This window comes from Rhamphochromis longiceps, linkage group LG7 (genome assembly GCF_057381845.1).
Source record: "Rhamphochromis longiceps isolate RC_006_pf linkage group LG7, R_longiceps_female_GT1.1, whole genome shotgun sequence".
Taxonomy (NCBI): domain Eukaryota; kingdom Metazoa; phylum Chordata; class Actinopteri; order Cichliformes; family Cichlidae; genus Rhamphochromis; species Rhamphochromis longiceps.
The window spans coordinates 55,117,292-55,137,853 of NC_140563.1; the positions used below are offsets into that span (position 1 = coordinate 55,117,292).

Consider the following 20,562-nt stretch of genomic DNA (forward strand, 5'->3'; position numbering starts at 1 on the left):
CTGTAGGGTCCAGGTATCCCCTCATGCTACCAGTGATGACACTGATCCTAACAAAATGCAAAACTAGTAAAAAAAATAAATAAAACAGAAAAGATGAAGAAGAAAAAACATTCCTGTTTTGGGGGGTGTCTCATTTTTGCCCCTCTAGTTCTGCTACTGTTACTGTATTTAACACCAAAGCGGCTGAAACTTATTAACAACCGCCTCTCTTACTTAACTGATCACATCAGTATCCCACAAGTTCAACTGACTCGATGCTGTACTCTGATTAAAAAGTTCCCTTCATTTTTTTGATCACTATACTTTCCTGTTCCAGGTCTCACTCACTGTGGGGTCTCCTTTACCAAAGAGTCCTCAGAGTGGCCCCTGTAAATAATCCTACTCTTGCTTACCAACTCCAAATTCTAGTTGAAGTTCTCATGTTCCTAATAAAGACTATTAAACTTGTGACTGTGTCTGGGTCTTGATGTTCTGGTCTTTATGACTATGGATAACTTGAAAAGTGGTGGTTCATCCAAAATCTTGTATTTGTTTGCAAAAACTAAAGTTCTTTGTCAGTGAACAGTTTATTGAGCTCAAAAGGAAAACTTAATTTGAAATTATGTGAAGCAGATCAATCTGGTATGGTCTTTGGTCAGAATAACAGCTGATTTGAAGTGTGTCCTCATCTTTAATTTCCTTGCCTGACGTGATTTCACTGACACTGAATGGCCACTGTATCAAAGTCTGTTCTGTATCAACGTGAACATGACTCAGCTGCTTATGTCAATAGCACAAGGTTCTGCAAAACACTGGCTTTTGCATGAATTGTGATGGTGGAGAGCATTTTTGGTCACACAACTAAAGTAAAAGAAAAATTACTGCAGAGAAGAAAACGTGTAAACACCAAAAAGCACATAGTGTGGAAAATGAGCCCAAGGGTATAGCCGTACTCATCCTGTTCCTCCTCACACAAAGGAGCGGATACTATTTCTGCTGATGGGTTAAGGACCTTTTACAGCCCTGTACAGCTTTCCTAATAACTGCCTGTTTTCTGAAATCTCCTCCATGCTCTTGCAGCATACAGCAATCTTTCTGGCAGTGGCACGTGATGATGTGGCATCCTGGACAAGTTTGACTACCTGTAGGGTCCAGGTATCACCTCATGCTACCAGTCATAACACTGACCCTAGCAAAATGCAAAACTAGTGAAAAAACAGTGGCAAAAGATGAGGTGGAAAAACTGCACCTGTAGAACCATTGCTATTTTGGGGACTGTCTCACTGTTGCCTCTCTAGTGCACTTGTTAATTTCATTTACACCAAAGCAGCTGAAACACATTAACAACCCCCTTCTGTTAACTTCACAGACCCGATCAGTATCAAGTTCAAAACACTTGATCTTGAAGTATCCTTGGGCAAGATGCAGAACCCTGAGTTACAAGTTGGGTGTGTAAATGTTTTGTAAAGAAAAGTGCTCAGGCACTGAAAAATAGCACAGTATGAATATGTGTGTAATTACCTTCATGTAATAAAAAAGTGGTTCACTGACAGTAAACAATGATTCTTTTCATATAATAATGACATTAATTCAAAGACATAAAGGCGCATGTGAGTAGTTTCGTTTCAAGACATTTATTATTTATATGGTTTGACAAAACAATGTGCTGCCTTAGCATACCTGTGTTTCCATAAAGCATCTGATCTCAAATACCAGATTCAACAGCATGCAAAATGAACAATATGAATATGCTGTAAGTAGTTAATCAGAAATTAAATAGGCTTAAAGTTAGGATGTTAATTTTAGCTAAAGTGCTGTAACAACATAATGCAGGCGGCAAACACTGGTATACAATTAGACTGTTGTCTTAATTAAGTTAAGTAGTACTCACTGAAAACCACTGATGTGAGTCTCAGGAACGAACGGTGTTCATCACCCAATAAACAAGTACAGTGCATTCTGTCTACAAAAATAAGACTAAACAAATCATATAAACCCGATGTGTATTATTATGAGGGAAAGCCGAAGTGCTCTCCACAATGCTGTAAAAGTACATTCCTCTCAAACCCTCCATTTATCATGACTTGACAGAAGGAACCCCTAAAATCACAACATGAAGAGGGCGGTCATTTCAGCACACAGAAAACATGATCTCTGAAGGACGGAAAGAAGTTCTGAAGAAAATAGTTACTCGTATTCTGTCGGTAGGCTGAATGCATTCGTGGCTCTTTTTAATGGTTAGTGTTTACATGTGTTGTCCTAAATGTGTGAGATGCTTCACTTCATGGTCCAATCTCCAGGCTCTCATATCTCCACTCCAGAGCCTTTAGTCACAGTAAAGTGCCTAAAACCCCATCCTTGTCTCTTTATTCCAGCTATGCCGGGGGCCTGACTTTAAGAAATGGGTGTAGAGATTGTGATCGCGCCATATGGATGCCCTTCCTTGGAAAAACAAAAAAATCATGAGGCTGAAATAAAAACATTAAATGTTAATAAAACAAATATGATCCAAGTTTGTTTTTTTAGTTAGCTACAGGTTTGATTTTGAAATATTAAATAAATACCTAAATAGAACATGAATAGAACATTTTTTAAAAAGAAAATACCTGACTAGATCATGAGTGCTCCTCGGCGCTGCCGCTAAAGGAACGGCTCCGGATGTGGTTCCTCAGCTGTTCAATGAGCTCTGGGTTCTGCTGCTGGATCTGCTGGGCAAACTGTTGTCCTCTGAGAGAAAGATAACTTAGCTGAATTCTTTTCAACGAGAACAGGAACAGCACGACGAATTGTTCTGTTCTTAAAAAAAATAATGCCTGTTGCCTGGTCATGTCTCTTCACAATATGTATGATATTGTACCAATATGTGTATTGCACACTAAGTCAGCACCACTGTGCTGCCCTATAACACTATATAGTAATGGTATTATACTATTGTACTATAGTATTATGTTTGCCAACTTTCATATGTTTAACTAAAGAAGTGGGAACAAATTCTGTGTTTTTGTGACAGGCTGCTAGCAACAATCTTTCCTAAGTTATTTGTTGAGTGTTGACACAACACTAGTTTACCTCTTGAGCTACAAATCTTTTTTATGCTTGAAGGTCAGTGTTAAGTAGCTTGAAGGTGGTCAGGTACAAGGACGGGAAAGAAAATGAGTGAAAACACAGCCAAAGACCTTTAGGAGAACTACTGCTCAAAACCTATTTAAAAATTAAAAGAAAGTCTGGCTCGTTGGAAGCAAAATATAAAGAAATTAGGCGTGGCTCGAGGCTTTTGCACAGTACTGCAGTGCAGCTTTTTGATGCCGAGTTCCCAGTTAATGAGTGATGTCTGTTTAGGATTCTGTAACATGAAAATATCACATCAGTTAGATTGTAGCAACTCTAACAGCTGTGCCTTCTGTCCCTGCTTTAAAATCCTTTCAATCATTCAGAATCTGCAAACAGGTACTTTAACACCCCAGAGTGGGTTTGCACATCCAGACAAGGCAACAGGGATAAAATATTACAACCAATATTGTCAAAACTGCAAGTATTGTTTCAGAAAGGTTGAAATAAATCTCGGTACAATTTGGGGAATTTACTGCCCAGCTGTCCCTTGCCAAGAGTCAGATCAATATCAGTAGCTACAGTAGCTGACACAAAAAACACTCATAGGTAACAAGTTCTCCTTAAATCCTCTCTACAGCTGACAAGTAAACACATTTTATTCGGTTTGTTGAATGTGTCAAGTTGATATGGTTTATCTGGGGAACTGTACAGCGCATTACTCTACAGCGAGATGCAATATAAAGACTTTACAAAGAAACTGCCACATCTTTCAGTATAAAAAGTACATATAAAAAGGTCATTTAGCTCAACTAAATAATGGTGTAATTAAGCAATGCTTTTAATTTTTCATTCAGTGTACTTACGCTTCAATCAAGCTGGAAATGTCTGAGAGCCCTCCTACTCCTGCTGCAGGGCCTCCCACTGCATTAGACATCATTCCTGACATGCTGAGCACAGTGACACAGTTCGTCAGTTCACGGTGGGACTCGTCTTTTGAAACTACACTTTAATGCTGAAGTAAATGCATAAAGTTCGACTTACAGCTGTTGTACCTGCTGGTTCTGCATCACGCTGGCAGCCTGCAAAGAGAAATCAACAGCAATTCTTGATGTGTTTCTCACGTACATAATAAAAGGGCAATTTATTTTTTATCACACTGGCAATTTTGTCAGAAGAACAATCTACCATCTAGCGCTGTGGGGCCTGAATGCGCATACACAGCTATCGGATTTAGATGTGTCTTGTCCTTGATGCTGCAATAAAATCCTGGCGTGCTCGGAAAAAACATTCTCGGCCAAACGCACGCTCCCGTGTGTCATAATTTAATGAGCTCGGGTTGTCAGGCTCTCATTTCTACTAGACAATTACTGCGGTTGTTTAACAGGCTAACTATCACTCATGGGACTAATCCAGTAAAAAATAAAACCAATCCTGAGGCTCCTGAATGGAAGCTGCGCCTGTTAGAACTCATGCTCTTACCATGCTGATGAAGGCTGGGTTGTTGATTAAACTAGCCATGTCAAATCCCAGTCCAGCTGCTATCTGTGGCAGAGATGTGTAAACGACAGTCCAATAAGAAAATATCAACATTAATCCCAATTACATTATGCTACACATGTGGAGAGGATTAAAAGCAAGAGGCTTGTTTCTACTCACAGGGCTGGTTGCTTCTTTCTGCTTCTGCTCTGCGATTTTCAGGTTGGATTTGTACGTGTCATTCTCGGGGTCCAATACCAAAGCTTTCTTGAAGTAGGTAATTGCCTCTGGATACTTGTTCATAGCTGTCAATGCCAACCTGAAACCACAGAGGAAACAGTGAGCAGTCATTTTTGGAAAATATTATGGAGAGAGCAGTTTATTTCAAAATGACTTGTTAATAGTAAATGACCCAACCCCATCCTCCCGTATGCTTTGCTGTAGGTCGGATCAATCCCGATGGCTCTCTCACAGTCACTAGTTGCTTCGGTATAATTCCCCAGCTTACTGTGAGCTGCAGCCCTGCAAGTAATAAATTCAGAGCGCTGTGTAATGTTTGTGTTCAGGTGGGTAATGAAAAAGGGAGGGAATCGGTCAGCAAGCACTTTCTCGAACAGTTCAAGCATTACATCACATTTGGCTCTGCTTTGTTTGTCTACTGTCTGCTATTATATTAAACAAATGTGCAAATCATGATTAAGGGACAAAATTAAGTTCAGATAAGTAACAGCGTAAAATATCAGTTCAGTAAATACCTGTTGCAGTAGTACACAGCATTTCTTAGATCCAGATCAATGGCCTTTGTGTAGCACTCCACTGCACTCCTGTAGTTCTCCTCCTTCATGTGATTGTTTCCTAAAGAAACAAAGTGTGTAGTTATAACAACAAAGTTAACATAAAGCTCATGACTGGTTCAGTCAATCTTATGGAAAAATAGGATGACAATTCAGCTTTAGGGTGATAGATGTGTCTTTTTTTCCTTTTCTTGAGCTTTAGAAAAACATTGGCAGGTTTTTAAATCTTGTAGGTGAAAGCAAATTGACATGTTTCATGTGCCACCAGCTACAGGTTCAGAAATCTGAACACCACCCTCCACCTTTTTTAAACTTGTGAACATACATGCATAATCCTCTCCAACATCCAACCACCAGAATAAAACCCCGAAACTAAACACTCAAGCAAGGACAGAGAAACAGCAGAAACATCAGAACACGCCTACTCCCATCAAGGCCACCCAAATCATCAGAGAGCAAACACCCATACACCCGCCCAGAAACCCCCAGTCGCCGCAACCAACAGCAAAGACAAAGTGGCAGTGGACGCCAACATGTCGACACAGAAACATGCAGGAAGGCCTCCACCAGTGTCTGGAGCCCTCACTATGACCCAACAGAGGCCAGACAGCACATTCCAGTCTCCGGGCAGCATGTACAGCCAGGAATAGGATCCCACTGCACTGATGAAGCCTGAGCTTTTGGCTCAATGAGGCCTTTTTAATATGAGCCTCCATCACCTTAACAGTGTATATATGATAGATAATGAGGAAAATAACACAAAATTAGATTCAAATGCACTTGAGAAACATCAACTGAACTTGCACTGCTACAGAATCATTTACATCTCGACAAATAGAATTGAAACTAATCATAATGCCTCCAGTGATGATAAATGTAATCAGTGTGGTCCCCACCCACAACAATTTGACAGCACAATTCAATAAAACATTCCAAACCCTGTGGAGGATGAATTTACAAGAAAGCAAGAGCAGACACAGAAAGGTAGAAGTTTAGGGATTATTTCAAACTTTGTCCATGTTTAATATGATCAACAAAACAGTGATAATAGGAAATTATAAATTAAGTACTAATAATACAAAATAAGATAATGCATACATGTCCACTGAAGCGCATCAGAGCTGATGCAAAACATTTAATATAGAAGCTCACCATATTTATTTATGAACCTAATGTAATCAGATGTGAAGTGTTTCAAGATTACCTTCATTCTTAAGCAGCTCTGCTCGTTCGATGTCTTCAGGAGATGGGGAGCTCTCTGGTATGGTTAGATTGTCATTCTGTGAAAATGAAAAATAAAAGAGTCAGTGAATAAACACACAGGACATTCTGACTTGACACAAAAAAGCAGCGGTGTAATTAAGTCGGCATAATTGTACTATGTATTTTACAGTACTTTAAAGTGTTCACTACCCACCTTGAGCAGGGCATTGAGGAATATCTCTCTAAGTGACTGTGGCACTGCAAGATGACAGTCACTGGAGCTGATCTTGAAGGTGGTCTCCAAGCACTGTATAGCAACTGTGGTGGAGAATCAGCCAACATATGACAGAGTAGTTTCGAGTTAACTGGCCAATCATGTTGAGTCAGAACTTGGCTGTACGCTCAGAGCAAGTTATTTGAATAATTCTCTTCAACTGCACTGCTTATCAAAGCCTGATTTTGGTCATGTTTTCTTACTACCTTGACAGTCCTTAGCTTACTATCAAGAAAAGGGACATAATGTATGTACAGTTTGTGCAGATTCAGAACTCTGAAATGGATGAGACAAGGCAGAGTGCCCAGTGTTTGCACAGACACTTTCTAAGGCATAAGTGCAGTGAGTCGACCTACCTTCGAGGCTTTCCTGCTCATCAGAATTTAAAGTACCACAATGTGTTTGATCTCGTAGGAACTGCACAATAGAGAATGCCAAGCGCTTTTCCACAGCCATTTTTACCTAGAAACTGGTAGAGACAAGAAGGGGTTTGGAATCAAATGGAAAGGAAACCACTCAGTGGTGACTGAATTACTAATTCACGAGGTGCCATTTCATAATAAAAATAACAAACACATGCTTAAATAATGCATAACTGATATATAAGTCAGTATAAAATACTGTAATTGTGCTTATTTAATCAAACTCAGACAGACTCTATGCAGTCCTCTGAAGTACACACCTACTGCTTCCATAGGAATTATGAGGGTAAGCAGCAGGCAGATGCGACTTATCAAATGCACTTGATTAACTTTTGCAGCTTGCTGGTCTGGAGCATTTAGATGTGTATTCACCTCAAGGCCAGACCATGCAATGCTTAGAGAAATGGCAAAATACCCAAGAGCTACATCTCACACTCTACAGGGCTCAGTAAGCATTTTAAATGGTAAATTTAATGACAGTACACTTAGAAAAAGACTAAAATGCTTTGGAAGGCTTGCCATGAGAAATTTTCTTCTCTCTAAAAAGAACATGGCAGCATAGCTTTAGTTTGCAAACTTGCACATGAACAACCCACAAGACTTCTGGGACAATGTCCTTTGGACAGACAAGACCAGAGTGTCGAATTTAAAATGAGCACAAACACTTTTTACCAACTGTCTGGTGGTGGGCTGATGATTTCGGCTTGTTTTTTATTTGATTTGTTGAGCCAAAAAACCTCCACAGCAATGTGAGAGAGTGACACAGTTATACATTAAGGTGGTTCTACAACCTACTGAATTACAGCATGTACTTAGTTTTTCACTAGAGTGCATACAGTCCAGTGAAAACGTTCTTTTTCAAGACTGTATTTTCTGGCTGATATAGCAATCAGACAATTTTATTGAATGATGCTGTTCTGCCACAAGTATATAAATAATGTAGAATATTTAATAAAGATTAATAAAGAATAACCTTTTACTTTTTCCAGTTTAATTTCTGATTTATGAGTTACATGTTTATATTATTGAATATTTTTTACCCCCAAAAAGTCAATACGGGCATTACAATGCAAAAATTCAGTATCAGTGTGACTCTATTAAAAGTGGGCACTACTTCAAAACAAAGAAGCTGGCTTAGGGAGTAGATTTTTGGTGCTTTTAATATATGCATTTCATTTTTTATTCAACAATACATTACTTTTTATATTCTCAGGTTTAGAAGAGGCTGAGATAGTAGTTATGACCTAATTATAAACCTGGGCTCAACTATCCCAGGTTATTTTTTGGGTGCCAGTAGTAATCTTGCATTTGTTAAGGACTCTGTAGCAGTGAAGGAGAATATCAAACGACTGCATTGCATTTTGATAGTAAATCTCTACAGCTACAAAGTTGCACTACAACTGATACTGGCGATCTGCAGTTTCGTGTCATTTTATTGCCTATAACAAAAAAAAAACCTTGCCCCTCAGAAGGCTAGTTACTGCTTGATTTTTCCAAGTCGGACTGAGGCAAAAAGTCTGTGGGGAAACTGGGGCAAAAAAATAAAAACATGGCCACAGAATCACAGTGCGGGATGCTACAGACACAAACACTATTGCCTCATACGTCTATCACGTGCTGAAACCAAGCATTATGCTCATTTGAGTCTAGCTAGCACAGCTACTCCTCCCTTCGTGTGTTGACACACGTAAATGCAGTGATGCAGAAGCTGTGATGTAATAGCATAATGGGTGTTTTCATTCACTGCACTGACTTTATACATTTATTTCAAATAAATGCTAAAATAAAATTATAATTTAGCCAGTGGCGCTGGCAGGTGTTTGTCTTTAAAGGAAACCTACACCCTGACGGTCCGGACAAACAAGGCTCGCGCGCTGCTTGTGTGATGCTGGCTAAAACAATCACAACCCAAAAACAAAACAAGACAGGAAAACAGGAGGAGGAGAGGAAACAGAGGTCATCCTCGGAGCCCTACAAACAACACGAAGTCATATTAAAAATAACACTCTATTAAAGGATGCTGTTCAGTGTGTGTCCCCCTCCCGCCCACCTACCTGAGGTCTTATCCAGCTGTCTGCTGCTACCGCGTCATGAGGAGGGCTCGAGTCGGATCGATCGCGTCTTCCTCCTCTGCGCCTGCGCGTTAACAACGGAAATAAGAAGCGGTTCCCACGCGAGAAACGGGGAGAGATACCGTTCATTGCCGCGACTACAGGGACTGAGCCACCATAAGGGAGGAAGAAAGGGGTTAATTTTTATTTTTATGTAATTATATATTTTTTTTTTGCTGAAAGAAATCGCACGATACTGCTGGCATGTATCTGCTAACAGCTATAGCTTGCCGAGCACATTTGAGGTATGCCAAACATAGTCCACTATGGACTAGTCCACTAAATTGAAGTTGTTTATTACGTATGTGTGACAGATTGGTAAACTACGTTCAACAACTTTAAATTGCTCTCTTCTGCTTCCACGGACACCGGTCCACAACTAAAAATAATTTAAATTGACAAAGTGTCATCTCCTGCTTATTGGCACTTTAAGGATAGCTGAGCTGTTTTGTACGTTTTGGCTGCTTGACAGTTATTCCACGCTTTTATGAACTTCGTTTGAAAGGCTTCCGCTCGCACTGCCATGGCATGAAACTCTACACTGATGGATGAAGGAAAAATATCACCGGTTATAACATGGAAATAAGTGTGTCGAGTGTGTCCATGAAGATAGTGCTTACATTAATACCACCTATTCGAGCGGATCGTTTTCTTGACTATGGAGCAACAGAAAATATTGTACGTTTGGGGGGCGGCGGTGGGTATTAAAAGGTCCGGTTTTCTTACAGGGTCTGTAAACATCTGAGAATGACCATCGCTAGTGGGTCAGTGCTGTCTGCCAGACACTGCGCTCAGGCAGGACATGCAAGGAACACACTGAGGTGGGACCTGTCTCCAGATGAGATCAGGACTATGACAGACAGCTTGATTGCCAGAGTAAAGAAGGTCTATGACGACGTTGGATCCCTAAATATAGAAAATGTCTCTGTTGAAAACACCCTGATGACCTTGGCTAATGCTAAGATGGATTATGCATGTAAGTCTACTGGTGTATTCTGGTTTACAATTCCATGAAACCAACAAACCCAACAATGTTTGAATCCCACTAATGAGTATACACAAGTTAACTATATGTTAATAACATCAGTAAGCTATACTAGGACAATGGAGAGCATGTTTCCTGATCCCTTCACTTTCAACTGAGTCAGTCAGTGTGGATCCATCTTTACAGGGAAAATGATCCCAGACAAGTACACACACACACACACACACACACACACACACACACACATATATATATATATATATATATATATATATATATATATATATATATATATATATATAAATAAATAATTTAACATGCAAAGTACTGCACATTACATGGACTCTGTATCAGGGTATTGGCAGGTAAAATGCATCGGGTATCGGTGATATCACAGAGAGTTATGCTGCACATGTGAAGATTCTTTACTTCTTGCAGCAATTTCTTTGCTTACATTACTCCTAGCACTGTCTGCAGCATAAGAGTAGCATCACACCTGAGCAGACTGTGGTGTGGAGTCAAGTTGTGTCTTCCTGTTACACTTCCTGAACTAATTAGTGACATTTCCTATCCAAGGCCTGATGAGTTTATATAATGGCGAGGCATCCATCCATCCATCCATAGCTCACATGAATGATTACTGCTCCCACAGTATTCAAAGTTACATGCAATGGTCAGCTAATAGAGCTTCACCCAATTTGTGCTCAAAGTCAAGGTCACGTTTGTGGGTTTACAGGCAGTAACATGCAAACTGTGATTGATCATGAACCTGATGAGCTACTACGTCACTCTGGCATGTATATGTGTTTACACATTTTTTTAAAAATTAATTGATATTGGAATATTTTACGCCCTTAAAGTATGTACCATTATCAGAAATCTAATTTAGGTATTCTCTTCTATTTTTTGTCTTCATTAGGAAGGAGTACAAAGGCTTTTAGCTGAATAGAAACCAACCTATTCATGGATTTGAATTCTTGCATAAAATGTTGTTCTTGTTGTTGTTTTTTATTGTTCTATTATTTTTGTAACGTTCACCGTTGCTTTTTTTTTTTTTTTTTTGCTTTGCTCCCTTAGCATCACACCACGTTCTCGCCTTCCCTCAGTATGTTTGTCCTTCTAAGGAGCTGCGATCAGCAAGCACCGAAGCTGACAAGAGACTGTCTGAGTTGGACGTGGAGATAAACATGCGGGAAGATGTGTTCAAACGAATCACTGCCTTGCAGGTACGACTCGAGCCACATTCACTTCAAGTAAAGTGAGGACTTTTGTAAAAACTGATAACTTTATGAGGCCACACAGATAATGACGTGTTAAAGCAGTCTTAATCATAAGGCTAGTGTGTGAGGATTGGCTGCATTTAAGAAAATCTTAAACTATTTTCACACTTCATGTCAGCCAGAGGCCAACAGATCATAGAGGCGCAAGGACTACTGGTTCTTAATAGCCTGGAAATGAAATGTAATCTCATCTGATCAGTGGCAGCCAGTGCCATATGTTATTTCATGCTGTGCTGGCTCCCTGGCATGCAATATATAAATAGGTGAATAAATTTAGCAGAATGCCTGCTATTCTACCTGTATGAGAAGATGTTTAGTGTTATGACTGTGTTTTGGTAGAATAAACAGAAAGACAACCTTTCAGCTGAGGAAAAAAGATTCCTGGACAGACTTGTTACACTGGGCCAGAGGAAAGGATTGCACCTGTCTAAAGATATACAAGAGGTAATGTAATGTGTGATCTGATTATTAATATGGAAGTCGTTTGTTAAAGTTACAGGTTAAAAGAGTTTAGAGATTAATTCCAGTGTTTCATAATTGAAACGAAGAAGTAAGCAAATAGAATCACATAGAAAGTGCCTGTAAATCTTTGCTTATCTTATTAGATAGTAAAAAATTAAAATCTCTGTGATGTCTTTTGCTCTGTGTTCTCTCTCCTAAGGAAATAAAAAGAACTTCCAAGCTCATCAGTGAACTCTCCATCGAGTTTAACAAGAATCTGAACGAGGAGAGCAAATTTCTTATTTTCTCTGAGCACGAATTAGGTGTGTTTGATACGTGAAACTCATGAAACGCTGCCTTGAGAGCCACGCTTTAACCGTATTCACTGATTCTCTTGTGCCATACTTGCTCAGGTGGGCTAGCTGCCACTTTTCTAAGTGGACTGGATAAGACGGCTGAAGGACGGTATAAAGTGACCCTGGAATATCCCCATTACTATCCACTGATGAAGAGGTGCCATAATCCTGAAACAAGGAGAAAGATGGAAATGGCTTTTAACAGCAGGTGTAAAGAGGTAAACCGCAGGCTGATGATTAATATTTATACCCTGTAACGCCAAGCGGATCATATTTGATATATGAGTTTCTAAGACCTCTAACCATCTGATTCTTTGGCCACTTATAGGTTTTTGTTTGATTAGGATAAGCATACTATGAGCAATAATGCTCATATACCAAAAATGATACAAACTCTTTCTTTTTTTTTCGTTTTCTGAAGGTTCAATAAACACTCCAGTTTAAAATAAATAAATAACTACAAGTCATGTTGATGTTGGACAGCTATGGATCCATACACATGTGCAGGTGAAATGAGAAAATGTGTGATATAAAAAGCTGCGGACAACAGGCCCTGGTGTTGTTGTGGTAGCTACTCAAGCCACATTGGGAAGCTTTTTCCTTTAATTTGTCACCTGCTCGTATGTCTAAATGACATACAAGGATACAATCAGCGATTGCTGTCACTTTAGCACATTAATGAAACAAGCAATGTTGCATATCCCATGTCTTTAGTGGGCTGAAGTTGCAGCCCAGAGAACCTGCTCAGTGAAACCACATATTACTGCTGGTTACCAAATGTGTCACAGAATCTACTCAGGCTGGAAACCCTAAACATTATCATTCATTTTAATAAGCCTAAATGATTTCACTGATCCGCGTCTCTCGTTTTTTCCCCCCCAGGTAAACACGGCAATCTTAGAAGAGTTGATACAGCTGCGGGCGAAGGTTGCACGCTTACTTGGTTACGGTAGCCATGCTGAGTATGTGCTGGAGATTAACATGGCTAAAAATGCAAGCAACGTGTCTGACTTTCTGGGTATGGTCTCTTTGACATCTGACCTCGCTGGCACACACATCCACATGGAAACATTCCCTGTCATTTAAGATGAGCTCTCCCGCCTCCTGATAACTGCCTTAAAGTAGGAAAAGAAACTCAATAGGACAGATGAATGGCTGTGCAGCTCCACACGCAGTCACATAATATGCAAGGTGAAATGTAATCAGTTACTAATGACAAATTACACAACATCAGCTTTTTATAATTAGTAGTATAATCATCGGCTGTAATCAGGTTGAACAACTAAAAGCATGTCTTTAATCGCAAAAACCAGAGCCCACAAAAGGACCACAAGAAGCACTAAAATTCCAATCCAACAAAGGAAAAAGACAAGACTGTATACACGCACAGAGAGATGCTCAGTAAGAAGAAATCATAGAATAGGAACAAAAGCAAAAGGTTAAAGTACACGAGGCACAAGGAAAAGTTTTTCCCACAGTAAAAACAGGAAGTGTAAATTAGAAAGACAAGGGAACTAACTAAAGAGACAAAGACAAGGAAGCAGTGGGATACTACAGAAAGAAGAAGAATAGAAACATAAGAAATGACATAAATAGAATCAAAACAGGAACCAAAACTCAAAAAAATATCACACAGGAACCCAGAGCTGCAGAAATAGTTTTCAATGCAAACAACAAATTTTGAATATTCAGCATCTGCAGATTTGAAACAGATTTCCTCTACAAAAATGCTCAACTTTCATCTTCTTTTTTTTGAGTGTGCAAAGGGAGTTAGTTTGATTTGGGCTTTAAAAAGAAGATAAGAAAGTAGACAGCAAAAGGTTCAAAGAAATTGCATGCTTCACATTACAACTAAGGAGGTTTTCTTTTTCTGCCTTTATAGACAAGTTCCATGAAGCACTGAAGCCCGTGGGAATCAAAGAGAGGAAATACATTCTTGCGCTGAAGAAGAGGGAGTGCCTGATGAAGGGCTACCAGTTTGATGAGAAGATTAATGCCTGGGACTTGCCCTACTACATGAATCAAGTGGAGCAGCGCAAGTTTGCTGTGGACAAGGACAAACTGATCGAGTATTTCCCTCTTGATGTGGTGACAGAAGGGCTGTTTGGTATCTACCAGGAGCTGCTGGGTCTCACATTCACAGAGGTGGAACAGGCTGACGTGTGGCATGAAAATGTCAAGCTGTACTCAGCCCTGGACACTGAAACGGGGGAGGAGATTGGTCAGTTCTACCTGGATCTGCATCCAAGGTAGATTATGTGTCATTTTTTTCAGAGACAAGACAAGATCCTGTGTTTGATGTTTTTATGAAGTGTGAGCTCACTAACATTGACCAGAGCTCTTGATCTGTGTGATAGACTTCAGCCTGACTGTGACATTTCACCAGGGAAGGAAAATATGGCCACGCAGGTTGCTTTGGGCTCCAGCCTGGCTGCGGAGGCCCTGATGGAAAGCGCAGGCTACCGGTTGCAGCCATGGTGGCAAACTTCACCAAGCCCAGGAAAGATTGTCCTTCTCTCCTCCAACACCATGAAGTGGAGACCTATTTTCATGAGTTTGGTCATGTCATGCACGAAATCTGCTCAAATGTAAGTTGCTATATTCAGTCAGGAAGTTAGTGATATTTGTATACTGTGTGCTAATGAATAAGAATGAGTTTTTCTGTGTATGTGTCAGACCGCTTTTTCAGAATTCAGCGGAACAATGGTGGAGACAGACTTTGTGGAGGTGCCGTCTCAAATGCTTGAGAACTGGGTTTGGGAAAAGGAGCCTCTGAGAAGAATGTCCCGTCACTACAAAGATGGCACCCCCATCCCAGACGAGCTGCTCGACAAACTGATTGCCTCCAGAGTTGCTAACACTGGTCAGACACTCAAACTTTGCACAAAGAAAGTCTGTGTAACATTTATGTGTAAGTGAAGAGCCTCTGTTGATGTGTTCACTTCAGGGCTTATGAACCTACGTCAGGTAGTCCTTAGTAAGGTGGACCAGTCGCTTCACATCAGCCCACGTGCAGACACTGCGGAGGTGTTTGCAAAGCACTGCCAGGACATCCTGGGTATTCCTGCTACACCAGGTCAGCTTTAGCTTCAGCTATTTAGAATATATTTGAGAAATTATTGCATTAAGCTTTCTATCAGTGATGAGGATTTACATTTTATAATAAACAGTCCACTGTGGGCATTAGCAGTTTGTATTCAGTTTTTTGTATGAAGCACATAGACAATATCATTTTTCTTTTTTGGAGTTTGTATTAGTGATTTGTAACAAAGATCTGCTCTCTGCAGGAACCAACATGACAGCCAGTTTTAGCCACTTAGCTGGTGGATATGATGGTCAGTACTATAGCTATCTATGGAGCGAAGTCTACTCCATGGACATTTTCTTCAGTCGTTTTAAAAAGGAAGGCATTATGAATCCAAAGGTTGGTTTTCTGGATGAACATTTCACTCTAATGATGTGTCTTATTTTCCTTGAAACTGTCTTTATATGTGCATTTATGCCCTAAACACAGGTTGGAAAAGAGTACAGAAGAGTGATACTGGAAGCTGGGGGCTCTGTGGATGGGATGGACATGGTGAAAACCTTCCTCGGACGTGCGCCGTGTCAGGATGCTTTTTTCCAATGCAAAGGACTGGTTAACTCACAAGAAGCATCAATGTAAACTGATGTTCTCTTTAACTGTTTTTGTCATTATTATATTATATCTGGATGCAGGTACATTTCAGTTGAGAAATGGGGTATTATTACTATCTTCAGGATTTCACGCTAGAGTTCTGTCTGCCTTTGTTTAAATGTACAGTAGATCACGACAGGACCTCGTCATGACATGTTCAGTGTATTTTACAGCCTTTTTAATTCGTCCTGGTGTTACTAAAACAATAAACCAGGGATGTCAAACTCATTTTATTTCAAGGGCCACATACAACTTCATTTGATCTTAAGGGAGACAGACCAGTGAAACTTTCTGTCAGGGTAAAGAAGTTTAACTACACATTAAATCCATCAGATATCTTCATATATGAACAAGAAGTGCAGTTTATCTACATGATAAAAGAATTGTGCCGTAGGAAATAAAAGGCATCTGCCAGCAAAATTCTTTGGGCTTAAATGGTAAGAAATGTATAAATTTACAGAAAAGGTTCTGGTTGCTCATTGCCAAGACTGTCCTGTAATTATAAGGCAGAAAGCTTTTGTTAGTTCAGAGAAAATTATCTGTTTCTCTTTATTTTGTCTTACTATGAACCCATTGAAAAAAAACATTTCTATTGTAGATACTGAAAAATGGGAACTATTTTTTGTCATTTAAATGTTTTTCTTTTACATAATTACTTTGGTGTTGTATGGATGACCATGGTGGAGTTATTTATAAGTAGGAATTGCTGTAGAACTCATGTCCATAATTTAAGCCCCCCTTCACATTTTCCAAAGCCGTCCAGTGGGCAGAGTTGGAGTCCTTCCAACGATTCTGGCCCCTGGGCCTTATGTTTGACACTCGTGCAATTAAGAATGGACATTTCTTTATATTAAAGAATATGAATAATCTGGTTTCCACAATAGTTCTTTTTGGAAACATACATTGTCATCATTAATTTCATTACTTATGCCATCACTTAAGCTGTGACATGTCAGAATTTCCTTCAATGCAGTGATCAGATACTATGTCAGTGGTACAAAAATACTAACAGCAGGCTTTAGTTACAGGTATCCAAGCATAGAAGCTAACATACCCTTACTAGATTCACAATATAGTTAAAATCCTCTTTTCAACTGTTTCTTTCTGCTGCGTCATAATATTACATTTATCGGCTACCTACTCTTGGTGGCCTGACAATTTCATTAAGTCGTTTAGAGGGTTGACACTAGAAGTTAGACTGTTCAAGCCTTTTACATTGAACACACCTGTTTTTAAGTTTCAAACATTATGGGGGAAATTCTACGCTTGAAAGGCACTTGGCTATTTTAATGGATATATCTTTGGCTATCTTTAAATCTCCATTAAAAATAATTAGAAAAAAGGCCAATATTATTCTATTTAATTTAAATTTCCAGTGAAATGCAAAAAACTTCTACTTACGCCAGAGGGCGCCACGACATAACAAGAACGACGAAGGCTGCTGCAAACCGTACAAACACCTTTTTTTGTACGTTATATGTAAATGGGATAATAAAATACCTTGTCGGTCTGGTTTGTATACGTGTTTGCAGTCTGTGTGAATATCCTGTAGCCTATTTGAAAGGGAAAACAGTGTCAATAAGTCAATGCACAGAGGAAGATAAGCGGAATCACTAGTAGTGTCTGGGTGAGATAGTGAAAGCGTCGTCCACGGGGCTCGGTGAGGCTGGAAAGGCGACTACTGGTGGACAGCTTTCTCCATGTACCCGCGGAGGTCACAGAGAAGAAACTCGCCACTTCGTGCTGTTCCCCACAGCCTCAATGTAGCTTCGTTCCAGTCTGTAGAGCTGCGCCTATTGTAAATGAGCAAAGACCTGGAAATTATGAGCGAAAACATCTGGGTGCGGCACACTTTAGAGGAAAAGGTTTCGCTGTGCCGGAGGTGGTTCGCAGTTTTGCCTTTTGTATTTCCTTGCTGAATGTAGTGGACATTTTGGATTTTTTTTAATGTTGTGTCATTAATTTGCATCAGTTAAGGACCATTTTTGCTCTTGTCTTCGTCGTCGGTCAGTCTGGCAGTGCCACAAGGCAATATTTTTATGTCTCAAAACAACTGAGAGGGACAACGTTAAACTTGAGGGCGGCTCGCTGAGGAGAATGTACGCACTGGGCCAGCTTCGAGTTGCTCTCTAAGTAAGGCAATATTAGCTAGCTGCTAACACTAGCCAGACCCAATTGAACTGCCGTGAAGCAAACCAGTGAAACCAGCTAATGCCCACTTCTCAAGGTGTTTGTTGGGTAGTATCAGCCTGCACATAAGCTGGATATCATTAAATGAGACGCTGACCCGACAGTAACTCAGGTAAGTGTCTTTGTTTGCGCAAGTTACTGCTTCTCTGCGGGGCCCCACACAGCATGCTAACGCTAGCTCTAGCGTTGTATCGCTGAGGTCCCATTCTCAGGTTGTCCCACTTGAAGTCTCGCATTAATGCGGTTGATTTTAAATGTGGAACTATACGATAATGTATTGTCTCAGTGCTTGCAGTTTAGTAATGGCTGTGAGAGCATTGTTGGTTTAAAACAACAGGTTTTGGACTGTATTAACAGACTTGAGCAGCTGTGTTTTCGGAAGGTTTCGCATCATATGCTTTTGCCCCTTTGCGATGTAGCTCGCTTGGCACTAATTTATTCGCTTTAGAAAGCGGTGTAGTACATTTCAAGCTGTCAGTCTATAAGTGTTGATACTATTCATAAAACCAGCCATTAATAACTGCACCGCAATAGCAACACTCGCATCTTTTGTTGCGCCTACACCGTATAGGACGGATTAGCGCGCCATACTTATCAACATATTGGCGTTTTCATTTTCTCGCCGCTTCATTAATCAGATTAGTGTCCTCACTTAACTCCACTGTAATTTAATCCCGTCAAGATCCGGGATAAATTCAGGACTACTCTGAGGAATTTCAGCAGGTCTGTCCTAGCCTGTCGACTTGCTGTTAGTGTTCGTCATTCACCGCTCTGGGAAATGGTGTCAGGAGATGCAATCAGGTTGAGTCTCAGGGCACCATGAAGGCAACGCTCAGGTAGACAAGCAATAAGACCGGGATCGAGTGTCGTTAGTAAAATGCCCTAGATTAAATCCGCAACTTCTCACTGGAACGTAATTGACTATAAAGTACAGTTTAGAGGTGAATCGGAGATATTTATGCATCTGTGTAGATTATCTTAGATTTCACAACATAACTTTACAAACTTACTGAACCAGGTGGAGTGTTGTCAGAGATAATATTTAGTAGTAAGTTGAGATACTAACTATGGATGTCATGATAACAGATTTTTACTTAATGAAAAGTATTATTTAAACTCAAAATTCACGTGCGTGGAGGTGTCAAAGGCTACTGCAACCATAACTGTGCGAATACATACACAATTGCGGTACAATTACACGTTCATTTTCAATACTATACGTCCATTTCGGGCACAGTGTTTTGCAATTGAATTTTTCAATCTCACAGGTGGTGTCAGTGGCTGGCACATGAATGTCTTCCAGGGTGATTTAAAACTGAACCGTTGAATTAGGTATTTAGAGCTGTCAGTCAAGCAAACAGAAACCTTATCAGATCGGTCTTTAAAGGCTCTCCCAGCTGTAATAAAATGTAAACAAAGACTAGGCTCCATCTTCCCCTGCTTGTCAATGCTATGGGCCCTTTATCTACCAGCTGATATTCAGCTGTTTGGAGAAGATTATTCAGGTATTGGTAATGAAACTGACTCAAAGTATATATAGTGTAAGCAGAGAATTGCCAGAATTTTGGATGTTTTCCCAAAGGTGTTTGTGTACACTAATTTTGTATTCTTGTAGATACAGTTCCACTCATTGGGAGAAGCTGTGTATTGAGTATTTTGTATATCACTAACAGAAGTGTGTATAGTATTCTTACAGTACACTGGTTTCATGGAGGTATTGAAGGCCTGTCATGGCATTTTGGTTATCAAGTTCCTCATGTGATCATTTACAACAGACCTTATCTAGAACTGAAGATAAGGTTCACTGTAACAAAGGCTCTTTCCTTTACTGTTCTTTTCTCGCACTGGTGTCAAAGAAGTGTTGTTCCACTTGCCTGAAAGTTTGTTGTGTCAGTCGGAGACAAGACGCTGCCAAAAGCAGTAAAACTGTGTTTCTTATCTTATGGGTATATCATGTTAAAAGCTTTTCTTAAACAATGAGTGATCCTGCTAAACTCACAGTCAGCGGTATATCTACTGATGGAAAAGTGGGTGTACAGGCTTATCTATTTTTGTTTACATCTGGTGTTGGCTGTTAAACAAGTACGTAACATGGTGCTTTTCATTGTCACTGGATCTTAACGGGTGTCTTTTCTGATGACGCTTTATACCACGTAGGAAACCTTTTTTTTTTTTTCTTCTTCCCCCTCCTTAATCTTCTGCTTCTGTGACCATACAAGTGCTTGTTTCCTCATCAGTGTGTCTAGCCTTGATCTGACTCGTATCCTTATTTCTACCTTTGTTGTTAGTAGGTAACATGTAGTGTGCTAGTCCAAAGAGCACAT

General features: G+C 39.9%; 3 protein-coding genes across 6 annotated transcripts in view; 2 read left to right on the top strand and 1 right to left on the bottom strand.

Annotated features, from left to right (window-relative positions):
* Positions 1 to 1,603: 1,603 nt before the first annotated feature.
* On the bottom strand, positions 1,604 to 9,332 carry sgtb (small glutamine rich tetratricopeptide repeat co-chaperone beta). 2 transcript variants are annotated; one of them, XM_085414377.1, is made up of 12 exons: positions 9,254 to 9,332; positions 7,134 to 7,246; positions 6,718 to 6,821; positions 6,505 to 6,580; positions 5,262 to 5,361; positions 4,924 to 5,028; positions 4,687 to 4,825; positions 4,510 to 4,572; positions 4,072 to 4,109; positions 3,894 to 3,977; positions 2,586 to 2,706; positions 1,604 to 2,421 (listed from the first exon to the last, which is right to left on the bottom strand). In XM_085414377.1, exons 2-11 carry the CDS (start codon positions 7,231 to 7,233, stop codon positions 2,595 to 2,597), a joined length of 921 nt encoding a protein of 306 aa, XP_085270503.1. In that variant the 5' UTR covers positions 7,234 to 7,246; positions 9,254 to 9,332; the 3' UTR covers positions 1,604 to 2,421; positions 2,586 to 2,594. The 2 variants fall into 2 exon arrangements, with proteins under 2 accessions (XP_085270503.1, XP_085270504.1); XM_085414378.1 differs by having other exon boundaries at positions 1,604 to 2,447.
* Positions 9,333 to 9,367: 35 nt separating this feature from the next.
* nln (neurolysin (metallopeptidase M3 family)) lies at positions 9,368 to 16,951 on the top strand. Its single transcript, XM_085414383.1, has 13 exons — positions 9,368 to 9,555; positions 10,039 to 10,286; positions 11,373 to 11,521; positions 11,915 to 12,019; positions 12,237 to 12,339; positions 12,430 to 12,590; positions 13,255 to 13,390; positions 14,255 to 14,621; positions 14,759 to 14,960; positions 15,049 to 15,235; positions 15,320 to 15,448; positions 15,660 to 15,796; positions 15,887 to 16,951. The coding sequence occupies exons 1-13, from the start codon at positions 9,515 to 9,517 to the stop codon at positions 16,034 to 16,036; spliced, it is 2,115 nt and encodes a 704-aa protein (XP_085270509.1). The 5' UTR covers positions 9,368 to 9,514; the 3' UTR covers positions 16,037 to 16,951.
* Positions 16,952 to 17,566: 615 nt separating this feature from the next.
* erbin (erbb2 interacting protein) overlaps positions 17,567 to 20,562 on the top strand; it is a 49,445-nt gene continuing 46,449 nt past the window's right edge. Inside the window, exon 1 of one of the 3 annotated variants that reach the window (XM_085414380.1) lies at positions 17,567 to 18,350. The gene's annotated coding sequence lies outside the window, so the exon portion shown is untranslated. The remainder of the gene's footprint in view (positions 18,351 to 20,562) is intronic. The other 2 variants (XM_085414379.1, XM_085414382.1) reach the window with 2 other exon arrangements.